Below are 17,616 nucleotides of genomic sequence, written 5' to 3'. Positions count from 1 at the left end.
GCTGTCACCGCCTGCCTGACAACATGTGTGAATCTAAAGGTCCTCACACTTGGGTAACAATGTTTTCATGGGAGAAAAAAATCAATTCTACATTGATGTTTTGAACATCAGAGGTGGAAAATGTACTCCGTTTGACCGTTTTACATTTAAATAGATGCAATTTCCCAATAACTTTTCTATTTCAGTAAAAGGAAGTAAATACTTGCTTTGAAATACACTTACTAAGTATTACAAGTAAAGTAGCTTGCTGAATATTGCCTATTCCCAATGCAACACGCTGCTATATCATAGTTTGTATCTTCTATTTTAAAGGAGGCGGAGAAAATGTTATCTGCCTGGGGTGATTGGAGCAATTATTCTCGTTATTGATCACTTTTAAAAATATATATATATTTTTAACACAGTGCATTGTAAGAATGTAGTGGAGTAGAAAGGTGATATTTGCTGATCTATGTAGTTGAGTAAAAGTGAAAAGTACATTAAAACAAATCTACTTAAGTAAAGTAAAGCTTTTATAACAAAGTGGGCAAATGCACTGCTGAGCAGCCTCTATCATCCTCTTGTCCCATGTGGTGTCTGGTTAGTTGCCATTTCTGCTGTGTGTTTTTTTCTCCGTATTCCTCATCCTTATACTACAATCAGACAAATGTAAGTTTGTGTAAGTCAGACAAATTGGAAGAAACTGGATTTGGGATATTTTTTGAAGTACAGTAGAAACCTCATTAAATCTTGGGAGAAGAATGAAGAGTGACGAATTGAAGAGATGGCGTAGCTGGAAAAAAATCGAAGATAGTGATTTCTAAAACTTAAAAACATCAGTGAGCCCTGTGGCTGTTTTGGGAATAAAGAAACTGGACACAATAGCTGGCAACTGGATCATTTTGATTCCCCTGAGTAAATATGTCTATGTTAAGCATTAACAGCATAAACTTTTCTACTGATCACTGGCAGTATTTTATTAATCTGTCACCTGATAGGTCCAATATATATCCTTAATTTAGTTCATGACCAATTATCTTACACAGCACTGTTGAATAATTGAGCAGAGATCCACATCAGCCAGTTCATATAGCAGTTCAGATGAAACATGAGTCAGCTCTCCTAGCACAGTTGTTAATGACAGAGTGTGAAAACCACGGAGCAGATTCCTGTCATTTAGTTTGGTCGGTCTCAGAGTGTTAACCAAAGAGTCTCGGTGTGGGTGTGTGTATGCATGTGTGTGTGTGTATGCATGTGTGTGTGTGTGTTGCCAAAAATCCAGACATGTTGGTTCTGGCTTTGCTTTCAAATGCATTTCTTAGACACTGAGAGCTACATATGCATCCAACTGCTAATGAGTTTTTTTATTGTTATTATTATTATGGACATGGAAGGCATTTTCCAAATCTTGACACTCTCACTCAACTGTGGTGTGTCTCTCTGAGTTGACTCACTGCCAGAAAAGTTCACCCACACATCTGCATGCCAATGACATTTTATCTTTTTTCACAGTAAGAACAGTGTGTGCCTGGATTATAAAATATAGACGAGTAGCCCAAAACAACCTTGGTCACACTATTGAACTGTAAATGATGATGTAACATTTACTGGAGTAAGATAGACTCAGGTTTATTTGGGTTAAGGAAGAGATAGGAGTTCTAAAGTTCACTTATACTCTGTATCACCCGTTGAGCGTCATTTAAATGTTTAAATACAAATGTATGTGTGGAGTTAATTCTCTAACAGCCACCATGAAGTAAAGGAGTAGCACAGAGAACTGATCAATCATTTACACAGCCAGTGATGATGATGACTGTTGTCTTAAATAAACAGAAGTATCCATAAAATGAAATGTGACTGGGGAATGGAGGAGAGGTCACAGTGTTTTCTACTTGTTCCTTGTTGTCGACTATATTTAATCCTAACCCTAAGAATTATTAAGAGTTTGAGGCTGAAATAAAAAAATTCAGTGCGACTAATAAATAGCTGAAAAGAAAAATGTCTTGGCTGTACAAATATGTTACATGAAGTGTATTCACTTAAGTTGTCATTGTACAAAAAATACATTTACATATATAAAATGTCTTTCCTAATGTGGATATCCCACCAGAAAAAGTCTTTACACTGAACCTCAGCTGCCATGTTACGGTATGGAAATGATAGACAGTGCAGGCAATTTGCGAGGAGAGGCAGAGCACCTATCAAAAGAATTTATAATGTGAAAATGTTTTCTGAGAAGCGTCTCTCTTCAGATGTACACCTATAGGAAGATAATTAGTGCACTGGCATTGGCCTCCGACTGAATCCTGTTACTCAGCAGAGTCAAATCTCTGACTCATCATTTATGTATCCGAGACCATCCAGACTTGAAATGTTGGCCATAGGTGTGAAGTGGTGCTCGCCGTTCCCTTTGAAGTCCACAGCAGTGTGATTATTATTGGCTGTGCAAGGTCTCCCAGATTCAGGCCCCAGAAGCTTTACCGCTGACGTCCTATTCTGGATGTGCATGTATTCACACGCCGGCTGCCGCTTCCCCTCGGTCTCGCTGGGGCTCTGGAGCACCGGCGCGAACCTGAAACACGCCAAGCATCGTCCACTCCAGATGCAATATATGACCCCCATCAGAGTGAGGCAAAACAGCGAGAGCACACCCACGGCCACCTCCAAACTAGTCACCCTGCCAGTGTCGCTGTGCGTCTCAGGGGACGACGGGTCCTCTGGTCCCGGCGCAGCTGTGTTCACACGGGGAGAAGGGTCCGAGGAATTCGTCACCTCAGTGCCAGGAGTGGTGCTGTCCACCACTCCAGGTCCAGAGCAGAGCTGTAAACGATAAACCGCCACAGTTCGGTTGTATGTTCTGCCGTTTATCTGCTCTACTGAGTCGCAGGTGTAAAGGCCGGCGTCCGATTCAGAGGCGCCCAAGATGAGGAGGCCCCCGCTGTAGATGTAGTATTTGTGGTCGGAGCGAAGGGTTTGGTCAGAGAAACGCCAGACGAGCTGTGCCAAGTTGGAGTGGGGCTGGCAGGACAGCTGGATGTTGTTCTGTGGGACGAGGGTGAAGTCCACAGCTGCAACTGGATCTAAAACACAAACACACGGTTTGTCTCAATGCATCTTATGAAAACAACTGCCGGCACATTGGCTCTTCCAAAGCATCTCCAGAGTGATGCATTTCAAGATTTTCAAGACACACTGCTCACGACACACTGTGCGTGAGCATACCTGGCTGAGGACAGCGTGAGACGTCTCCCTCCTTCAGACTCTGCATTGCAGTAATTGGGGCGGGGGTTAGGCTGTGGACCGAGGAGCAGCGCCCAGTGGAAAAGTCCCAGGCACAGTACGGATCCCTGGCCAGGATGCAGTCCACACACGTGTCGTAGCGGCTGCAGTTACTGACTGGCATCTGTACAGCACCAAAATCTGAACCTGCGTACAGCAGACCCTAAACACACACACACACACACACACACACACACACACACACACACACACACACACACACACACACACACACACACACACACACACACACACACACACACACACACACACACACTTGTTTAATGTATAGTGGGTAATCTTTATGAAAATGTAATTTGAAATTATATTGATTGGTGGCAGGCTGGCAGCTGATTGTGGATTACGATTCTAATTGGATTGTTTAGATAAAATATGCCAATACTAACATTAACTCCTTTAAATAACAATACTTAGATCATTTTAGCTGTCATTGCTGCTCCCTTAATCTCTATCACACATTTTCTTTATATAGATACTTAAAACATTGATAAACCTCTGCATTTACCTTATATAACCTTATTTATCTTTATGTATGTGCAACATCTATTGCACTTCAGTCTGTCCTGGGAGATGCTTCCTTCACTTAAGACTCTATCTGAGGTTTCGGCATTTTTGTACCATTAAAATGTTTCTTAGGTAGTTTTTCTCACTCTAGTCGAGGACTAAGGACGGAGGATGTCGCACCTTGTTAAGTCCTATGAGTCCCATTGTGATTTGTGATCACTTTGTTAAATGAAGACATATTCAAATGTGCATTAAATCTGATTATATAGTATTTCCCATGAAACAACTTTTAATGGGTTAACAAACTGAAATCAACCACACTGGACATTAATTACCTTGGTGGATGAGAGGCGCAGGATGCTGATCGGCTCAGGGTCTTCAAACAGTTGAATCTCCTCAATGATGAACATTTCTCCGGCGTAGTTAACAGCCTTCTGAACAAAGCCGTTTTCTATCAGGAGGAGTTAATCATAGAGAAAGGACATTACAAACAAAGACCTTTTAACCAATATCACAATTTTGATGTGCCCTGTCATTATTTAAATGAATTCAATGCATCTTCAGCCAGTGAATAAAAAAGGAACCGATTGAACAATTGTTTAAGAGACACAAAGCCTGTAGCAGCTGTCAACAACGATCAAATAAAGTACAGAAAGGAGGAAAACAACTTAACGCTGTGAACAGCTTATCTGTTGTATTGATGTTTGATATACCAAACAAAAATTCAGGCTGTAGCTGCAGAGGCTGAACTGACACATAACACATCATTTCTCTGCTTATGAAGCCAGAGTTTTGTTTATATAAGGAAGGATGTTTTATTTCATCTTTCAAAAGTTACAAACTCCTACATTAAAGACCTGAACACGTCCAGATTCTGCACTTTGAGTGATGAGCTCCTACATGAAAACTAGAGTTCAAAGATTTATTTTTCTCATCGTTTTATGTTGCCACAACTGTCAATCAAACACCCGCATAAACTGGCGAAGCAGATGAGACTATTTAAAATCTTATACTCTCAATATTTAATATTTTAGTTAAAGTTTTCCAAACTTTGATGAAATTTTGATGTCATAGAGAACTACTAAAATTTTCAGAGCTCCATGTTTAATCCACTAGAATATTCATACAGAAAATCTAAGCTGAGGAAGACTCCCGCATCAGCTCTGTTGTTGTGCTTTGTTATGTAACGTGCTTTACCAGTGCCAATAAACATGACAGTGTATCTCTGTCCGTCCAGCGCCAGCACGCTGTCCACCACAATCCGAGTCAGCAGAGCTCCCCTCTTGACCAGCAGCGGCCCTCCTGTCAGCGGAGGAACGGCCTCGTCCATGAGGGGACGGTCTCTGATGAACTGGAGGGTTTTGTCAGGAAGGTCCAGAGAGCGGTTCATCCCCATTTTGCGAGCCACATCATTGATGCACTGCAAAACATAACCACAGTTAAGGACAGTGCTTTATTACGGCATAATGTCCTGCTTCAACAGTCGTGACACCCACCGCTCCTGGTCTGGGGACTGGCACTTCTCCGGTGTACATCACCCACTTCACATGGGAGGTCTCCACGGCAACAGGTGTCTTGAACTTTCCCTCATTGAAAACATTTCTGATGTCAGAGACGCTGTACGCGCACACAGCAGAAACCTGGGACAAACTCCTGGAAACACCCAATCAACACGTTTGGTATAAAAGCAACAAGAAAAAAATGTAAACTTTATTTACAGCGCACAAAATCCACATTACAAAGTGCTTTACAGTGGTGACAAAATTGTATATGAACTACAACAACTGATATATATATATGACTGTATAATAAAAGTTAAAATCTTGAATGAATACAAATATTAGGTGTTAAATACCTTATATCAAAAATAAATAAATCAAGTCAAACTCAACACCTCATGATTTTGTGTAAGGACACCTTTGTTGTTTCTCCAAAATGACTTCCTTCTAATGTGGGGAACATTAAAGCTACAGGATTTGACTGAGTACTCACGATTGCGGTTTGAAGACAGCGTAGAAGACGCTCTTCCTCCAGTCCTCGTGCTTCAGCAGGAAGACATCCTGGACAATTGGGGGCAGGCTGGGTTCAGGGAGGGAACAATCCAGACGAGCTTTCAGAAACGACGTCCATTTCCTCTGCAGCGTCCGCTGGCCGCCCATATCCCCCTGAACACAGAGCAGAGCACTCAGTCATGTGCACATGTTCCCTTCAACAATAACAACAAGCAGACCTGTGTCAGACAGGGGTCTCTAAGGAAGATAAAGGTCTTGAACAAATTATTACTTTATATAACCTCCGCCGTGCAGGTTATGTGTTTGCCACTGTGTGTTTGTTTGTTTGTTTGTCAGCAGGATTATGCAAGAAATACTTAATGGATTCCCATGAACCTTCGTGGAAAGATGGGACATGGGCCAAGAAAGAACACATTCAATTTTGACCCAGATCCAGATCGGAGGGCAGAGCCAGGAATTTCGTTTATCACTTTCTTTAACACTGCCAGATAGGGCGTTTTCAGTATTATCAACAATTCCCCACACAATAATTAATGGATCTTGTGTTATGTTATGGGTGTGTTATATTTGTTACCTTGCAGACACGGGCCACTCGTGACACTGTGACTTTGCTGTAGAAGTCGTACTCCATGGCGTTCTCGCTGAAGAACAGGTACACCTTATCATCGTCGCCATCTGAACTGTCAAAACTCTCCCCAACAAAGTCCATGTAGACGAAGTTAGGCTCTGAAATCACAGAACATGAAGTAAGGATAAATGCAAAAAAGGCAAATGACAACACATACTTTCAGTTCCCTCTGAACTATGCACTTGATTATATGAAACTTTAAAAGTAAAGGAATGTGTTGCTGCAGAGGAACTCACCACTGAGCCAGGAGCTCTTAAACTCAGTGCGGAGGGCCAAGTTTGAGCTGCGCAGGACCACAGGCTCGGAGCCCAAGAAGTTGATGGATGTAGCAGAATACAGGTCATTTCCTGTTGGACAGGAAAAAGAGTTGAGGAAAAAGTTCCTGGAAATCAATTACTCGCATGAAGTTAGAACAATATCTCGTTAATATGGCGACTAATGAAGTGATCGGACTGTTTCATTGCATGTGTTAAGTGAAGAGGCAGCAGCAGCAGAGATATTAGATGTTACATTTATAGCCTGGTCCTGTGGCCTTTCAAGTCGGCCCACAGTTATCGTGAACTTATCTTCTTTTTTTTTCAGTTGGTGCACTTTGAGCGTTCAGCATTATTCTGTGCTCTGTTCCCTTTGGCAGCCAACGTGACTCAGACACTCACCAACCATGAGGGAGGAGTATCTCTGGAAGGGATCAAAAGGACACTTCCCCTTCCCCTCCTCCTGCTTTCCCTGCAGCTTCAGCTGTCCGCTTACAAAAGTCTGTTGAAAAACAAGAGGGAGAGAGAGCAAAGGAAAGAAAGACTGAGCCTTTTTCAACCAGAGACTCAGATCTTATCTAGATTGAGCCCATTCACTGTAGTTACTCTATTACTCACAATTATAGCCAACATTTCTCCTGCCTGTTTTTGTACTTTTTATTTTGTCAGAATGATACCATGCCGATTCTAGAGATCTGCTTTAGTAAAAAATGAACCTCAGGCCTGCCTCTTTCTTTTTCCTCAAATTTACATTGTTGTCTTTCTGCAGTTGCCCATAGGAACCATTCAATTCTCCATGGTGAAGCTTTCAAGTGTGTTCAGTCCTCTGAGGTTTGAGCTCGCTGCCAAAATAAACCGCAGTCATGAGCCGCTGCGCATTGTCGAACAATGAAAACCAACAAAGACAATAAATAAGAAAACACCGACTGCATGCATCGCAACCAGATCCACTGTAGAAGAAGGGAGAGAATGCGTGATACTCGTTTGTGTTACAGGGTGTGAGTTAGTCAAATCATTTTTGAATAAAGAACAAACCCATACTGACCATTAAATTACCAACAGAAGCTTTGTAAACAGACAGCAACATGCAACCACAGATATCTGCATGAATAAATAATTATTTGGGTGATGCTTCATATTGTCAACACATCACATGAGGAAACCAACAAAGAATCAATGCTCCTAACTTGTTATTGTACAAGTGTGTGTAGCCTGATGGTCTTCACAAATCCCTCTATTTGTTATACAAAAAGCAATAAAACACTTTATTGGGCCACACCATTACATTGAGCTTAGTCCCCCCCACCCCCCCACACACACACAGAGTTGTGTCTCCATGAGCTAAGAAGACTTAACATTGACTTACATTGATTTCCTGTACACTGACTCTAACCCTCTAACCCTAACCCTAACCCATAACCCATAACCCTTAACCCTTAACCCTTAACCCCTAACCCTTAACCCTTAACCCTTAACCCTTAACCATATTTATTAATAGCCTGACCTTAACATAAAACGAACCTAAACTTAAACTTAAACGTAGCACAAAACTCAAACCTAACCTTAAATCAAGTCTTCACCTTAAAATGTAAATTTAGGTTTACGTTACGATTTATGGAATTTTTTGTCCCCATGAGGAAGACAAGCACCCATAATGATACTTTGTAAGCAGGTTAGTAGGTCCTCACATCGTGAGTAATACCTGGACCCCCCCCAACACACACATGCTCCCACACACACACACACACACAAACACATACACACACACAGTTGTCCTGCCTAACATACTAGAGCACCAGAAGTGTATCCACTCCTTAAAATAGTTCCAAATAAATGTCCTGTTTGAGTAGTTCAGTGGTAGTAGTAAAAACTACATTGCCCAGTTTTGTCCCTTCTTAGGGAACTACATTTCTGAGACATTTGTTTAGCTTAAAAGCTTCAGTAGGAAAAATGGGCCACAGAGAGGTAAATTCGTTTTTCATGGCATTTGTTGACAATAAAAACAGTAGAAGTGATTATTAAACATATAAAACAACTTATACAGATCTAAAAGAGGCAAAACTACTGAACCTGAGTGAGTCTTTCATAATATCTTCCCTTCACATAAACAGGGTCAGTTTTTAAAATCCTCCAATCTATGCTTATATTATAGACTTACCATATAATCACATGTGGGGCTAAAAGCATTGGTGCCGCACACATACATCGCAGTGTCATTCACTCTGTGCAGGGTTCGAATGTAGTTGCGGCATTCCACCTGCAACGAGATCCAGCCCAGAGAATGCCAAGGTCAGAGCTTTGTTAGTTCAGCCACAAAAAATACAAACATGCCACAAACATATAGTGACTGCCCGGGATGCCAGGAGTCGAGCTGGGGACCAAGAGGTCAATGCCTTTATTTGGTCTTTCAGTACGAAGCTGGAAACTACACCACTTCAAAGACTTGAAAACCCACTCCCTTATAGATGATTTACAAATGCACTGAGATAAATTGTGTGGGGGAGTAAATTGTTTTCAGTCAGGAGTCCTCCTTAACGCTTGTGTTCTTTCCCCAGTTAGTGTGTGTGTGCTGTGTTTTGAAAGGTGGTGCACAAACCTCAGCGTGTTTTCCCTTGTACGTGCACTCCCTCTGCTTCTCCTCGGTCACTCGCTGGTACACCTGCATCAACACAGGGAGAGTGTTTTGTCAAAGCACGTGGGAACATTGTCGCAACCCCCCCACAACAGCACGACAGCCGCTCGGCCTGTTTACACTCGCACATCAGTTTGTGTCGCGAGCAGGGACATATCCTTCTTCCGCTCAATCAACAGGCCGCTGTAGCAGGTTCAACAAGACCAGTATTCATAAAATACTGTCTCATGCAAATAAACACAGGTCAAGCGCAGAACAGTGTGGAACGAGAGCATCCAATGACCAGCTTGTGATCTGATCTTTCACCAGAATAAACTGCAGTTAACTGGCAGACGCCCATCTTGTCAAAAAACACTGAAAGTTGACAGGGGCAGGCCTAGGGCTAATCATGACGCAGCTGATCACTGAGCGGCTGAGACCAGAGAAACTCTGTATTTCACTGTTCTTCTTCTTCTACCTCTGAGCGACTGAGTGGGGGCGGGTATGGCTACATCGAGCGGGTCATTCTGTGCATGCAATAAAATAATGAACGCCTTAATTCCACAAATTAATCATCCTGCGTTTACTTTATTCAACTGCACAGTGTGACAGTCAGCAGGAATGACAGAAAGATAGACTTAGATGATCACAACCATAAAAAAGTATCTAGCTCTTTAAAGGAAGGCACCAGAGAAATTTTGCAGTGAACTCCACGATTACAAATAGAATTGTAAAGCTGAGATATCGTGAGTTTAAGACCCTTTCATGTATCAAACTCCAAAAACACTGAATCCTACAAGTCCCAAAATACAACTCAAGACCATCTTCAGTTAGACCATGTCAGTGATTTGTTAACCTCCACCAAGGAGCTTATGTTTTCATCCTGCGTTTACTTTGACAGCCCTAATATAAAAGTGAACCAGTCCCTTAATTTTCTTGACTTCAATTCTAGTTTCGACCTGTAACAGGATCCAAATATCATGTGCACATCAACAGGAGCTCTGCAGGCACATGTGAGTTTATCAATTTGACAACAGCCTCATACGGAGCATCACTGATCTGACTTGGGCTCTTTTCCTAAGCAGATTTCTTTGACCTTTCCTTACCACAGACTTTCTCACTGAGATGTTGTCGATGTCCAGAGCGTATATGGCCTCTCTGGCTCCCAGCAGCAGCACGCCCAGGTCGTCTCTCATCAACATAGTGGAGTAGTTGGAGATCCCCTCCTCTCTGAACATCTTCAGCTCATCTGAACAGGAGGAAATCTGAATCAACACTTACATTTTACTCCCAAATTTGTACCTGCTGCATTTTTGGTAAAAAACCGCTTCCACAGCAGAAGCAGAACAGAAATTCATTTCAATTTAATAAGCGTGTCCCAGCCGGAGTAGAGACACTTATTCAACACAGTAGGAGTAATTTCATTATATCTTGTAGAGGCAGTGAGACTTAGGGACTTACTCTGATACGGGACAGTCTTGCGTGGGGCACAGTGAGTGTTGAGTGCACCGAGTGAAACATGCAGCATCAATCCACAGACGATGCTCAGAGCTTTGTGAAGAGACATGGCTCAGAATCCAGGTTTGTCTCAGTGTGGAAGAGCTGAAAGATCCAGCTCTGCCACTGCAGCATTAATCAGAGAGAGAACATGGTCCAAGGTCTGAGTCCAGCTGCTGTTACGCTGCGGGGACGCCGCTGCCCCGGACATGTGCCGCTCAGGCACGAGTGGTGTGTTCACAGACGTTCATGCGGATGTTTAAGCTCAGCCTGCTTTCAGTGTGAAGTCCTGCGTGGTGTGTATCTATGTCGGTGTTAGCCTCCAGCGAAGAGCTAATGAGCTGCTGGTGTCCTCTCTGGAAGGAGGAGCAGAAGCCATTCTCTCTGGCTACTGGTGAAGGATGTTGGAGGTGATCCTGGTCATGGTTCCACTTTCTAGAGAAGATATGAAAACATTTTTCAATTAAATGTTCAATGAGGCACATTGTTCAGCCTCCACCATCTTATATCTTACCACTGTTTGATGAATCATTGCTGATTATTACATGCAGCTACATAGAAATGCTCTTTTCAATGGTAGTCCTGTGAAGCTGTTGGTGTCCAACAACGCTGCTGCATCTTGGTTGCTGTTCTAATTATCTAGTATTTATTCAACTGCACAGTGTGACAGTCAGCAGGAATGACAGAAAGATAGACTTAGATGATCACAACCATAAAAAAGTATCTAGCTCTTTAAAGGAAGCCACCAGACAAATTTTGCATTGAACTCCACGATTACAAATAGAATTGTAAAGCCGAGATATTTTGAGATTAAGACCCTTTAATGTATCAATTTGATTTGTGATTTGTTGAATTCTTTTCACTTTCTTTAACGTTGAGAGATAAGAAGGTATTTTTCTTTTTTACATTATCATTGATTTCTCAGAGAATAATTGATAGATGTTGATGAAAAAAAACAGTCATGTTTATGGGACTGATATTCATGTGTATGCGCATCTGGTTCAGATAAAAATATGGATCTAGTGAGTTGAAATGTGGTTTCTTGAGGGGACTGCTGGTAAGGTAAACAATTTTCAACATTTTAATGTATGTACATTTTACGACACAAAACAGAGTTTAAAAACTGTGAGGAAAGAGGTAGTAACTTTAAGTTTTGTTTACTTCTTTAGATTTAAAAATGGGTTTGTCAAAGACAGGCACAGACACAATTTTATTGTCACACCAGAGAAATCAGGTATAACTCAACAGTGTGAAAAGTTGAGCGGTAAACAATCAAGTTCACAGCGTCAACTGATGTTCATGAAAATCTGCAGAGTTGGTGGGCCATGCTGCCCACCAACTCCCCCACACTCTCTCTTCCACCTCCACTCTCTGTCTCTTCCTGCCCTCCTCCCCGATAAGAACCTGCTTCCTCTGGGCTCAGCGGGGTTCAGGCAGCAGAGGGGGATCAGGTTCGGGCATGCATACAGATCACGGTACTCACTGCTTTAGCGCCCCATCCCTACCCTGGGATTCATGCTGAATTGAGACTCCGCAGCTTCTTTGGCGAGTTTCTGACTGTTTTGACTAACTGAGCGCCGCAGCCTCATTCAAAATTCATCAAGGCACGTTTTTTTCCCCTCCCCTCAGAATAACACACAAAGCACACTTAAGAGCAGTCTCACAAGGTAAAAACTATACTCTTATCTTTTTGCTTCAAAGCAGCAGCCTCCCACAGCTTCTTCGAGAGTGCTATTCAGATTTTAGCTCGAAGAGGAAAAGAAACACAGCACATCTCATGGAGATGGAAGCCTTTGAAACGTCCGCGCCTGCCAACACAAACCAAAAATGACAGCATCCATATTTCCTCGAGAGGCCGCTTGTTGTTCACTCTGAACAACCTCGGGTTTGAAAAGTGGATTTTGCAACAGGCTGCCGCGCTCCCACCTTGTTGTTACTTGACACAGCAGGACGAGTCGCTGCATGTACAGGACGAGTCTTTTGTCAGAGCACCCCCCCCCCCCCACCCTAAGCCTGTAGTTTGAGCTCCACAACTGGATGGAAAGACTGAGCAGGTGTTTCCCTCAGCGTGTGACAGACACTTCTACACGGTGCCGACAGGCAGGTATGGCTACAATAACAAGAGAAGCATTCAGCAGTTGTCCCTGCTCTCTCTTCCTTTGTTTATCCAGGGTCATACTCACACACTGACATTAGTGAGTGCAAGCGTGCATGTGTGTGTGTTTGTATTTTGGGGGTGGGGGTGGGTGGATGAGCAGTTGAGGTTTTTACAAGTCACTTGCTGTACACAGCTCAGACCATTGTGCTTTGTGTGTCAGTTTATTGACACATTGACACAGACTGAGATCCTAAAACAATTGGTAGGAGCACTTTAATCATAAAAACAAATCTCTCAAGTAATTTTAAATGTCGTTTGGCACAACTTCTTTAACAGTCGTTTAGAAATAATGTATCACCTCTGCCATGGAGGTAGATAGATTGCCTTGATGGCTGCATATATATAAATATATTGAATGCATTGTGCAGAAAATTTGTACATAAGGTTTGTAAAGGGTTTGTCATTTTCTGCTCATGAAAAAGAGTTTAAAACCACAACCTTCCCTCAGGATCAAATATCTGTCCTGAAACCTAAAAAAAGTAAAAGTATAACATATAATACTTGATAATCATCAATATCGGTTGATGAGAATTTTTTATATATCTTAAGCCATATTGTCCAGCCCTACTCGCTAATCAGGTGTCAACACCGTATTTTCTTAAAGTATGAATCATCATTTATTTCACACATTAGTGACAAAAATCCCATTAAACCACATTGCACTAGGTTTGATCTCTCCACTGGGGGAAAAGCGTACTTTGTGAGAGACTGGAGTGAAGTCCTGCTTCACTTTTGGATCTATGCTGATTCCAGTAAATCCAGCAAAACCTGTTCAAAGATCAGTTATTACGCACACAGCCGTTTAACACAGCTCTCCATTTTAGATCATATAGGACAAGGTGCAGAATATCCCTTGTATCCCTTGACATTGCAACTCAATGTCCACCCCATTGTGAGATTATACAGCACTTTGACACCTACCTCCTTAGGAGAATTAAATATGTATTTCTGACGTTGTTTGTGTAGTAGACAACAGTATTTGCGTGAGGGGAACAACACTCAACATGACATTAGAAGCACTGGTTGCATGTGAAAACAAGCAGCAGAATGCAAAGGTTCAAAGGCTGAGCACGAGCTGGTACAATACGATGGAGAAGGCTTACAGCAGCGTCTCCAGAGACTCCCACCACTTGAAGCACAGGGGATATTTATAGCCTGCTCAGGAGCTTCCACTGTATCTACAACACCTCTACGATGGAGTCTCACCACAATTACATGCAGCGTACAGAGTAAAACCCCAGGCGTGCACAGACAGGCACCCTGCTGCCATCACCGTGAGTCATAACAAATCCAGATCCTAAGAAAGCTGTCTGAACAAACAGCTGGAGTGAACTGTGACTTTGTGAGTCGAGCATACGCCCTCATTTGTGTGACAGGCTTTATGTTGTACTGTACAGGCGAGGCCTCCTCCTCCTCCTCCGGGCTCTAACTGATTCACTCGAACAGCAAACAGACTAACTGGTCTGCAGGTTGGTTGGCTGACTGCTTGCTGACCGTCTTCCTGCCTCAGTCTCAGTGAAATTCCACATCAGGCCGATGGGTGAGCTGGCCGTGATACAGTATTCCATCACATGGGGCCTAAACAGGAAACCAGTTGTGGGATGGTGTTTCACCTTTGACACTCCTTGTGTCGCCAAACTCTTGTTGTGAAACTCACGTTGGAAAACACACCACAGTTCAGCGCCGGGGTTGTATTTTTTAAAAGCTCATGGTCGAAAGCAAACCGCTCTTTTTAGAATAATGACAGTAGCCCGCCGCCGTTTTGACGTGCAGGCAAGTTGTAATCAGTGGGAACATCTTATTTCAAAAACATGACATGTGTGCAATTTTTCTCAGTGTGCATCATCAGGCAAATGGAAAAAAAAGCCACTCAAAGCTTGTAGCACAACTAAAGGTGACAAGCAAACAACAGAATGAAGATGCAACAACCTAAAAAACCTGCTCTGCCAAATAAGTTGTTATTGATGAGACAAGTCTGGTTTAGTGTAACCGCACGCTTGAATAAGGAGACACAGACACACAGAAGCACACACACACATACACACACACACATACACACACACACACACACACACACACACACACACACACACACACACACACACACACACACACATAGACAGATACATACAGAACCAGGCAAGTCCCAGCAGGAGTTTGGCCACAAAAGGAAAATATGAACAGCCCAAACACGTCTGCCTGCTCCACCAGTGATGTGTGACAAGTTCACTGACAGACAGAAACAACCAAGAAAACAAAATGTGACGACGACTTAAAGCTAAAATTGAAACTAAAGGAACTGTTTTCATCACACCGAAACAGACTCATTTAATTCAGATCTCCTACAACCAACAATCATTTTCAATTATCAGTCATTGTCTGTGTTTTTTATTGATTAGGTGACAAACTTCTTTGCCTTTAAATGTCAAAAGAAATGTCCAAAATGATTTCTAGAAGCTGAACGAGACATCTTCAAATGTCTGGTTTTGTCCGACACAAAGATATTCAGTTTGCAATCAAGGAAAAAAATTAACATTCTCACATTGGAGAAGCTGGAACAGGGTATTGTTTCTCAATTCTTTCCTTGAAACATTAATGAATTATTTAAAAGTCATCAATTATCTTATTGTAGATCAACTAATCTGCCACTTATTTCAGGTGTAGTGGTGAAAGAATGGTGAGTTAACGGTGCAAGGGCCTGCTGTGACCCATTTCATTGTTTCATAGAGAAAAGCCCAAAACTGAAGGTTTACCTCACACCTCCAAATCAAACCTCCTAGGTGCCTATAAAGTCTTAAACGCACCATGTGAGCTGATCATGTGAAAAACAAAATAACCTGATGATTTCCTCCCCTGAGGTGTTTCTCCATTCTAATGTTCAAGTCTTACAAACTGTCCATCTGATCACGAGCAACTGGGTGAAATGTATGAACTACACCCCAGCAATTTCAAACAAACAAGTGTCAAAAAGTGGACATGAAGTGTGTGCACATTTTAAAGTGAAGCATAGAGGAAATGTGCGTCATTGCCAGGTGAGACCACAGAGGCCTGGTGGGTTATTTGTAGTGTAGCTGCTCTGCTGTTAGGATGGCAGCTGAAACTGGGCCATCCCCCTGTGCAAAGCCCCAGCAAGTGTGGTGAAACTCAGTTCTGTAAGATCTGCTCCCTCAGTCACACGCATGCATCATGAGCTATGCTTCTCTCCCACGCTTGAACTATCACTCTTAAGGGCTTTGTGATAAAGTCAATAATGCTGTTGAGAGTTGAAATTAGTCATATCAGTCATACGAATGATTATCACACTAGTTGTTTTATTTACTAAGAAAAGGTTGAGGTTTAAAACACTTGACACACCAATACAAATGCGGTAGATAATTTATATACAGCCTCACTGTGTTAACAATGAATATATTGTAAAATATTGAGCCTTTGATATATTTACTATTCATTAAAGTATATTGATTATTAAGTATTGATATTGTTTTATCACCCAGCCCCTACCCTCAACTTCAGAGCATCCAGTTACATTCAGTCATAACGTGCACTGTTAGTTAATGATTGATTAATTCAATGATTTTTGATTACGCAAGAATTTAAGCATTTCCAGAATAGTTTACAAATTAAAAGGTGTGCCACAGTTTCACAAGTATTTACTGTATTATCTGTTGTTTTTAAAATTTTACCTTAAATGGTCTGAAAATCCAATGGATCAACGGCTGGTTTAGTGCAAGTAGTTTGGTTTGTGGTCCAGACAAATGTTCCCGCAGGATTATTTCCACCTCTCACTCACTCCCGGGTGTGTGTGTGTGTGTGTGTGTGTGTGTGTGAATGTGTGGCGTTCGTGTGTGTGTGTGTATGTGTCCTGAAGCTGCACCGTGCAGCGACCCCAGCCGACACCGCCCTGGATCAGCGACACCATCTGAGGCGGTGGTGGGTGAAGTGTGTTGGATCCCTACTACTGCTTAGTCTGCCTTCCAGCTGCTATTATTAGATTAGGATCCTATAATCTTTAGATAAGACAGAGAAGTTACACAGTGCTGTTTGTCTGCATGAGCTCCCCCCATTCACACAGGCTGACAATCCTGTTCCTCCGTGGATAACAGACAATCACTACCCACCGGGACAAATCTGCGCGCAAACAAGTCCGTGCGTAAAAGTCCGAGGCGCGGCTGGTGTCCCTCACTCACCGGGGCTGAGCTGAGCTGTCTGGGCTGTGCGCAGCACTAAAGACCCTCCAGTCTGCCGCTGCTCTCCTGCTCCTGTTCCTGCTCGTGCTCCTGCTCGTGCTCGTGCTCCTGCTCCACCTGTAACGTTCACTCCTCATCTAACTCCTGCAGGCGCAGATTATCCTGCAGCTCCCCTCTGAAGGCAGCGCCTGATCATGTGACTTTTGATTGGAGCTTACCTCAAGAGCGAGCACTCACTTTCCAACCAATCAAACGAGACCGCAAAATGATGTACGAAATAATGATTTTTAATTATTGTCATTAATTTGTGTGCGTGCGTGTGCGTTTGTGAGTGTCTTACTCATGTTGTAGGGACCTTAATGTATACACCTTATGGGAGCTTTTCTTCCTAACGAGGACAAACATTCCCTATACTAAAATCACTAAATTTTAAAGTGAGGACATGTTAAGATTAGTTTCAGGTTAAGACAAGGGTTAGGTTGGGGT

General features: G+C 42.5%; 1 protein-coding gene across 3 annotated transcripts; it reads right to left on the bottom strand.

The window, feature by feature from the left end:
- Positions 1-1,462: 1,462 nt before the first annotated feature.
- Positions 1,463-17,288, bottom strand: si:ch211-129c21.1 (uncharacterized protein LOC563087 homolog). 3 transcript variants are annotated; one of them, XM_062396082.1, is made up of 14 exons: positions 17,062-17,288; positions 10,750-11,220; positions 10,395-10,537; positions 9,274-9,336; positions 8,836-8,934; positions 7,080-7,179; positions 6,660-6,770; positions 6,370-6,521; positions 5,776-5,948; positions 5,280-5,436; positions 4,981-5,203; positions 4,119-4,234; positions 3,202-3,421; positions 1,463-3,059 (listed from the first exon to the last, which is right to left on the bottom strand). In XM_062396082.1, exons 2-14 carry the CDS (start codon positions 10,853-10,855, stop codon positions 2,302-2,304), a joined length of 2,421 nt encoding a protein of 806 aa, XP_062252066.1. In that variant the 5' UTR covers positions 10,856-11,220; positions 17,062-17,288; the 3' UTR covers positions 1,463-2,301. The 3 variants fall into 3 exon arrangements, with proteins under 3 accessions (XP_062252066.1, XP_062252064.1, XP_062252065.1); XM_062396080.1 differs by having other exon boundaries at positions 17,131-17,288; XM_062396081.1 differs by lacking the exon at positions 17,062-17,288 and adding an exon at positions 16,627-16,764.
- Positions 17,289-17,616: the final 328 nt, after the last annotated feature.

The sequence above is a fragment of the Platichthys flesus genome, chromosome 9 (assembly GCF_949316205.1).
Source record: "Platichthys flesus chromosome 9, fPlaFle2.1, whole genome shotgun sequence".
In the NCBI taxonomy this organism is placed as follows: Eukaryota; Metazoa; Chordata; class Actinopteri; order Pleuronectiformes; family Pleuronectidae; genus Platichthys; species Platichthys flesus.
Note: the sequence above shows the minus strand (reverse complement) of the source record. Positions and strands in the feature narration are given on the sequence as shown.